The sequence below is a fragment of the Microtus ochrogaster genome, linkage group LG2 (genome assembly GCF_000317375.1).
Source record: "Microtus ochrogaster isolate Prairie Vole_2 linkage group LG2, MicOch1.0, whole genome shotgun sequence".
NCBI lineage: Eukaryota > Metazoa > Chordata > Mammalia > Rodentia > Cricetidae > Microtus > Microtus ochrogaster.
Window position 1 is genome coordinate 54208291 of NC_022028.1, and position 7913 is coordinate 54216203.

At 45.0% G+C, this 7913-nt stretch overlaps 1 protein-coding gene across 1 annotated transcript in view; it reads left to right on the plus strand.

The window, feature by feature from the left end:
- The window catches only part of LOC101988744 (E3 ubiquitin-protein ligase TRIM31-like), a 93456-nt gene that overhangs the window by 8957 nt on the left and 76586 nt on the right, over positions 1-7913 (plus strand). Inside the window, exons 4-6 of the mRNA XM_005360476.1 lie at positions 1459-1592; positions 2558-2632; positions 3084-3125. Coding sequence (XP_005360533.1) covers positions 1459-1592; positions 2558-2632; positions 3084-3125 — 251 coding nt within the window. The remainder of the gene's footprint in view (positions 1-1458; positions 1593-2557; positions 2633-3083; positions 3126-7913) is intronic.

Here is a 7913-nt window from a genome sequence, read left to right on the forward strand (position 1 = left end):
TCTATTACTTTAATATTTATTTTATTATATTTACTCTTTTAATCAGTGGCAGTCTGTACTCTGTCTCTTTAAAGACTGTCTTTTGTTGTTTTTATAAACCATTTACTTCTTTTTTATAACTCTCCATACTCTTTTTCTTCTCTCTCCCAAGGCTACATACATTTTTAAAACACACTGTGTCTCATTTAGAGGTCGTCTATGTCTGAATCTGTCCTTATTGAATATCTGCAATTCTTTTTTGAACAGAATGACTTCTCAAAATGCTAAGTGCTTCTTAAAAACCTAAGCAGCAGTATTTCTAGGACAAACAGGACCCTGCCTACTTGCTCTGCCCAGTCGAACATGGTGGAAGTCCTTCAATGCCTCTGAGTCTGCTGGGTGGGAACCACATTCACCACCTCAACTCTGATAACCAGTTGGCACATGCAACCACCAAGTAACTTGCAGCACATTGCCCACAAACCCTATTTAAATGCTCAGCCTCCTGAAAGAGCCAGGGTTCATGCTGGCAGCATGGCCCACAAAGCCACCATTTGAAAACTGCACAGCTTTTTTTTTATGCTATTGCTGAATCAGGAAGACCTCTCTTAAAGGAGATGCATAATGCCATTAGCAAAATGCTGGTTACCAAGAAGACATGATTAACTCTGTTCTTTTGTGTCTAAAATTACTTTTTAAGCTTTCTCAGGTTTTATGTGGATTAAATGGGTACAAACTTGAGCACCAATTTGTTGTATTGAGGCTGCTCATTTGTTCCTGGCTGCTCAAACTCTTGAAATAATCACACAGAAGAGTAGTGTTTTCTTTCCTAGCTCCCCTCCCTTCCCACATTCCTCTTTATCAAGGGGGTGAATGCTGGGTTTTCAACTCTACCTCCTACTTCCTGTCCATTCTTTCTTCTCTGATCCATCTGTCATCTTATTTTCAACATTTTCTTACGTCTGATCTCATTCAGCCCTGCACTCCTGTCCTGACCCCTTGCTGTAAGACAATGGTCTTATATCCTGCAAAGTTTTATCAGTTGTACTAGTTTAATAAAATTCTGATTGGCCAGTAGTCAGTCAGAAAGTATAGGCGGGGCAACAAGAACAGAATTCTGGAAGAGGAATGGTGCACTCTGTAGTCATCACCCAGACACAGAGGAAGAAGATGAGAAAGCCTTGCTGATGAAAGGTACCAAACCACGTGGTTAATACAGACAAGAATTATGGGTTAATGTAAGTTATAAGAGTTAATAAGAAACCCGAACTAATAGGCCAACCACTTTATGATTAATATAGACCTCTGTGTGTTTCTTTGGAACTGAAAGACTGCGGGACCAGGGAGGACAGAAATCTCTCAACACACCCTGACACTCAGCTCCCTGGCTCTAGACTGTATTTATCACTCTGCCTCCACCTTAGGAACCATCTCATAGGTCCTTCCTGCCCACACTCTTTCCCTGAACTTACCACTCAGATCAATATATCTTCACAGGGATAAAGAATTTGAGTTTCACAACCCAACCCCAGTTCCTTTGAACCTGAAGAAAAAAATGAGTGAAGCAAAAGCAAGACACGAGTCCATCATAGAAAGCCTGAAGAAATTAACAGGTAAGATGTGACTGCCACTTCCTGTGCTTACCTGCTTCAGGATATTTCCATCACTCCAGATACTGCCTGATGTCTCTGGTATAGCCCCAGAGCCTTTCAGAACCCAGGCTGAATGCTGAGTACGTTCAAAGAACCATTATGCAGAAATTCCTCATGCTGTGTTGTATCAGGTTTAGAGTTGAGGACTTGTGCTTGCTTGACAAGCACTCTGCATTGAAAACAAAAGCAAATAGAAATATTGTTCAGGGCAGTCTCTTATGGAAGACTGCAGTGACCTTCTGAGTAGTTGGCTCTCCAGCACTCAACACTGTGCCCAGGTAGCACTCAACCTTTATTGGACATGCTGAAATGGCAGTTTTAACACTTTGAGCTAAAGAATCATATTATTTAATTCATTTAACTCATTTCTTTTTAAAATGTTTCATTTGTTTTATTTGTATGGGTGTTTTGAGTGCATGTATTGTGTATATGCCTGGTGTCGAAAAGGTCAGAAGACGGTGACAGATGCCCTGGGATTGGAGCTTCAGTGGATGCTGAGATCTGACTGGATTCCCTGGTGCTGTTAACCACTGAGGCCTCTTTCCAGCTCCCTTTTCCTTTCCTTTTGAGACACTGGAGCTCACTGTGTACTGTGGACTAAAAGCTGTCATCCTCCTGTGTCAGCTTCTTGAGTGTCAGCATGCCCTGGTCTTTTAGGGTTTCAAAATAGCTTCTAGAAAAGCCCAAATTCAGTGGCTTATGCTTGTGGCTCCAATACTTCTGTTCTGGACTGGGCTGTACTGGAGAGCTACTTCAGGGAGACCCTAGGGCAGCTCTCCCTGTTTGCTGCCTTCTTGGTCCACTGAGACTACGAGAGAAAGCCCAGTACCACCTCTTCCCACATAGCAATCATTGCCTTACTATGTAGTTCCCGTTGCTTGCTTAACCTCTGTTGACCCTCCATCTCCTTCACTCTCTCCTCACAGACAACCTGAACACTGAAGGGAAGGAAGATGAAAGCACATTCCTCAACAGCCTGGATAAGAAGGACAAGGAGAACTGTAAGTGTGTGCATACCCTGCTGTTTGGGGAAAGTGAAGAATACAAAATCTCTCTTCAATGGGAGATTAAGGGTGGAAGGTCCACTGTGTGTGTGAACACCAATGGAGAACAAGCTTATAGAATTGTTTTAATATTTTACATTTAGGTAATCATAGCTAATTAAGAAATGTTCAAAATGAATGGAAATTTATAGATTTATTCCTTCATTGCACAAGGCTCAGTTGGAGGTAACTCAGTCTGTAGCTGGAGCTGACCAACAGCCCTAGTTAGCCCAGCAGAGCTGATGAGTTGAGACCCACAGGAACAATACCTGCAATGGTGTCATCTGATTGGTTCAGCTTTGAGGGTAGTTAGGATAAAAGCCAGGATCAGCTCTTCATCCCCAAAATGACTTTTAATTTATAACTACTTGTTATTAACCTAAAATTTGTTTTCTCTCTCAAATCTTAGGGCTCCTGTTACAGAAGAATAACTCAGAGTTGCCCACCTCAGGTAGGATTCCTGCTAGGCACACGGGTCTTCCTCTAGAGAAGCAAGGGACCTCTAGGTGTGCAGGTCAAAGTGTTCTGTTCATTCACAGCTTTGATACAGCAGAAGCCTAGCCCCCAACAGGGGACCCCTAATATGTAGGTGCACCTTGCTGCTTGGTCTATGCCCCTCCTAGTGCCTCTGCAGCTCAGCAGGACTTAAAGCTCAGCCCTATTCCATCCCCTTCCACTTTGTGGGACAGCCTCCCCTTCAGCACTGCTCTAGAGCAAAACTGGGCCCCTTTCCCTATGTTCCTGGAGGAGGAGCTGGCTGTAAGCTGGGCTCTGTACACACTGACACCCTCAGAGTTGTGGGCTGCGCACCCCTGGATGTTGCCCTTTCCTTCTCGCTCTCCCACCCCCTTTGGTTTTTCCCTTAAAAACTTTTCTTTTCTTGGTTATTATTGTGTGTGCATACTTATGCACAATGGGGTTGAGAGGATTATTTTGTGAAGACCGTTCTCTCCTTGCATGAGTTTTTAATGTGAATTTTGGGCTTAGCAGCAAGCATCTGTATCTGTACCTGCCAAGCCATCTTACCTGTCTTTTCCTAGTTCTTTTTTTCTCTCCCTCTAGCTGGAGTGTATGACTGTGCATGGGTGTCTGTGTATGTGTGTGTGTGTTGTGTGTGCATGTGTGTGTTGTTGTTGTGTGTGTGGTGTATGTGTAGTGTGTGTAGTTTGTTTGTCTATGTGTGTGTATATGTGTGTGTAATGTATATGCGTGTGTGGTGTGGTTTGCATGTGTGGTGTATGTGTGTGGTGTGTGTGGCGTGTGGTGTGTATGTGTGTGTGGTGTGGTATGGTGTGGTGTGTATGTGTGTGTGGTGTGTGTATGTGTGTGCGTGTGCATCCATGTGTGTGTGTGGTGTGTGTGCATCCCTGTGTGTGTGGTGTGTGGTGTGTGGTGTGGTGTGTCTGTGTGCATGTGTACTGATGGAGGCTAGACTTAGGCATCTTCTTTCACACTCTTCCTTAGTTTCATGGACAAGATCTCTCACTGAACCTCAAGCTCTCTAGATAGCGTGGGCTGTCTTGCTACTGAGGCCCATGCCCATCCAGTCATCCTTGCTACTCAGCACCAGGGTAACAAGTGTGCCAGGGCCACACCCAGATTTTATCCTTAGATGCTGGTGATCACAACTCATGTCCTCATGCCTGCACAGCCAAAGCTCCTCCCAGGTTCTTTGTTTGTTTGCTTGCTTACTTTGAGAGAGAATCTCATGTAGCCCAGATTGCCTTTGAACTCATGGTAGTTCTGTCTCAGCTTTCCAAGTGCTGGAATTAGAGATTTATGCATCACTGTTCCTGGCAATGAGCACCTCCAACAAAACAGAAGATAAGCCCCCATGGTGGTTATTCTCACCCAGTGCTGCTCTTCCCCTAATTGCTTTGATTCTGATGCCCCCCGTAGACAGAAGTTCCTACTAATGTCTTCCTCTATGGTCATTGTGCCCACCCCCCTGACTCCCAGTAATGCAACTTAGCCAGGTCTGGGGATCAGAAATGGGTAAGACCTGCTTGGGTCATTCCCCTAGCCTACCCCAGTGACCCTGACCAGTTGTTCTAATGCTCACTTCCACATCCACCATCTCCCCAACCCCACACACAGCAGAGGAGAACTAGCATTGCAGCAAAGGCTGAGATGCAACACCAAATGAGGGGCTAAAATGTTCCCACTTTCTAAACCTTAGCAGAGCTGGGACTACTGACGCTCTAGCCTTTGAATAGGACAGATAAAGACTCTGTAGCTTTGATAAACTGCCATTCAGTGTCTGAGCCATAATACGAGGGTGGAGACAGATCAAGGGTCTCTGGATATCCACTTCTTCAGTCCTCCTGTGTTTGAGGGATTTCATTCTATCATGTGCACTCACGCATGCACACACGTGCCTATGTGAGGGAGTCAAAGGATGAGTGAGGAAGTCAGTCTCCCACCATGTGGGTTTCTGGACTGAAATCAGGTGTCAGGCTTGGGGGCACATGTGTTGTCAGCTGAGTCATCTCCTGGCTCCAGGAAGTCAGTTTTAGAAAGTCAGGCTAATGGTGACCCCAGTTTAGAAAATCAAGCTGAACCTTGACCTCTCATAGTAGCCCCAGTTGTTTGCCATATTAGAACCAGGAAATCTGGAAATGGAGAAGAGGTATCTTCATTTTTAGAAGATCCAAATTGTCCAGGGTGTTTTGACCTTGGTTTAAGGCCTCTTTCTGAAATGATTCTACTACAACATGGACTCGGGGAGCTTCCCTCTGCACCCACAGAACAGAAGCTCATAAAATCAGGAGCTAAGTTTGAGGCCTGAGGATGGAGAGTGGGGAGAGGTACTGGAGAGGGGGTGTAGGGAGCATGGGCATGTATCCCACACCTACAATTCCAGCACTAGGGAGGTGCAGTTTGAAAGATGAGAAGTTCAAGATCGTCCTTAGCTACACAGACAATTTCAGCCCTGCTTGGGTTATATGAGACCCCCTTCTCAGAAAACCATAAAAAACAGACAGAGTCTTCTCTGAGGATATAGACTGGAATTTGAAGGAGAAATTCTCCCTCTAACTACATCATGAGAAGCTCAAAAAGCAGGGTGCTGGAGGACTTGGCCTGAAACTTTCCTTCTTCACTTTTATCTTCCCACAGAACCTATGACCCTGGACTCCACCTCAGCTGACCCAAACCTCACCTTTTCTGAGGATCTAAAGAAAGCAAGCTTGTACCTCGTTGACAACACAAAGAATACTGAGGCAAAACCTCGACAACTCTATTCTTTCCACTGTGTGAGGGGCTCCCCAGGCCTCTCCTCAGGCTGTGGGGTGTGGGAGGTGGAAATCCAGGGACCCCAAGATAGGGTTGGCATAGTGGGCGTGGTCGCTGAGTTGCCTCGGGGGTCCCAGATTCAGAACTCTGACCCATGCTGCTTGTGGGCATTGCGGATCTCGTCCTCTGACTGTCAGGCAATCACCAACTGCAGTAACCAGGAAAATCTCTCAACCTGTCTTAGGAAAGTGGGCGTCTATGTGGATTATGACCGTGGAGATATCGTCTTCTATGATGCCACCACTAACAAACATGTGTACACCTTCCAAACTTTCTTTGACAGACCGGTATTCCCTTATTTTGGGCTTGAAACTGCCCGCAGCTCTATCATCCTGGGTCTCTAGGGATGTTGCCTTGTGGGTCCCTCAGTCTCTTCCCCACCCATCCATCATGACGGAATGAGATACAAGTGCAGGAATGAAGCTTGGCCCTGCTTGGGCACACTACACATCCCATATACCTAACACAACCTATACACTCCACATACACTACACACCTTTCACACATTACACACCCCACACACTACAAACCTACACACTATACACCTACACTCAACACACATTGCAATTCTACAAACCCTACATATCCCACACATCCTACAGACACTACACCCACCACACACTCTATACACTTTACACACCCTACAAACACTACATATCCCAAACACCCTACACACTACACATCCTACAGACACTACACACACTATACACCCTACACACATACTACACAACCTACACACCACAATACCCTACATACATCACACCTCTTACACACTCTACACACACTTCTTTCCCTGAGCAAAGTAGACAGTGGAATCTCCAAATACTAACCACTAGGTTTTTCGTTGCTGAACTTCATAAAAGGACACAATTGGAAGTGGCCAAACTTCAGCAACAGCCCATTGGAAAATATCTGGCCACTCCCTGCTTGAGATGCAAGTCCAAGACGCTGCCAGCACCCTGCCTGCCGCTCTCTCTACTTCACTCCCTGCAGCTCCTATGACTCTGAACTTGAGCACCCAGCTCTGGCCCTTTCCTGATGTCTGAGAACCAGAGGCTACATGCAGAATCAGCCAGGCCTGTGCCAGTTTGTAGACAGGACAGTCTTCAATCAGGGCTGTAACCTTTTGACAATTCAAAGCAACATTGTCACCCTCAACAACTCTGCCTTCAACTTAAAAGTAAAATTGTAAACCACTCTTCATGTTGATTTAAATTTCTAATTTGTGTTATGCCACATCCATAGCTATCCTTGGCCTCCATTGACCCTCCAGACTCAGGCAGGTTACTACTGGAATAGATTGATTGTCAAGGGGGTGTAGTGGAAACACTCATAGAACATACTACATTTCACATTTAAAATTTTAATTTATTTTACATTTCTGGTGTGTGTGTGTGTGTGTGTGTGTGTGTGTGTGTGTGTGTGTATCCATGTGTCATGTCTTACCAGAAGGTTAAAAGATGACTTTTGAGTGTCAATTCCCCTTTCTTCCTTATGGAATCCAGGAGAGATCTTAGCTCATAGACTTGGTGCAAGTGTCTTCTGGATGAATCGTCTGACTGTCTCCATTTCCCATTCCAGAAAGAAGACTATACATAGACATGTTTGTTTGCTTATTCTCCCTAAGGCTCATGTAGCCTATCCTGGCCTTGAACACTTTGTTGCAGCAACTGAACAGGACAGAATACTCAGTCAACAAATGGCACCCACGTGGACAACTACATCCACATAAAGCATTAGAGAGCTTAGAAAGTATTTCTAGACAAAAAAGAGTAGAGTTAAGCAAGCTTATTGATAGCAGCATTTTCTCAGGTGGACTCTGTTTGCTAGAGGCAAATGCGTTTCATTTAAGAGAGGCTTCCTGACTCAGCTTTAGCTGTAAAACCATGCAGCTCTTTTAAGAGGCCCTGCCATAAAACACTTAAATGGTGTTGATGAAAAGCTG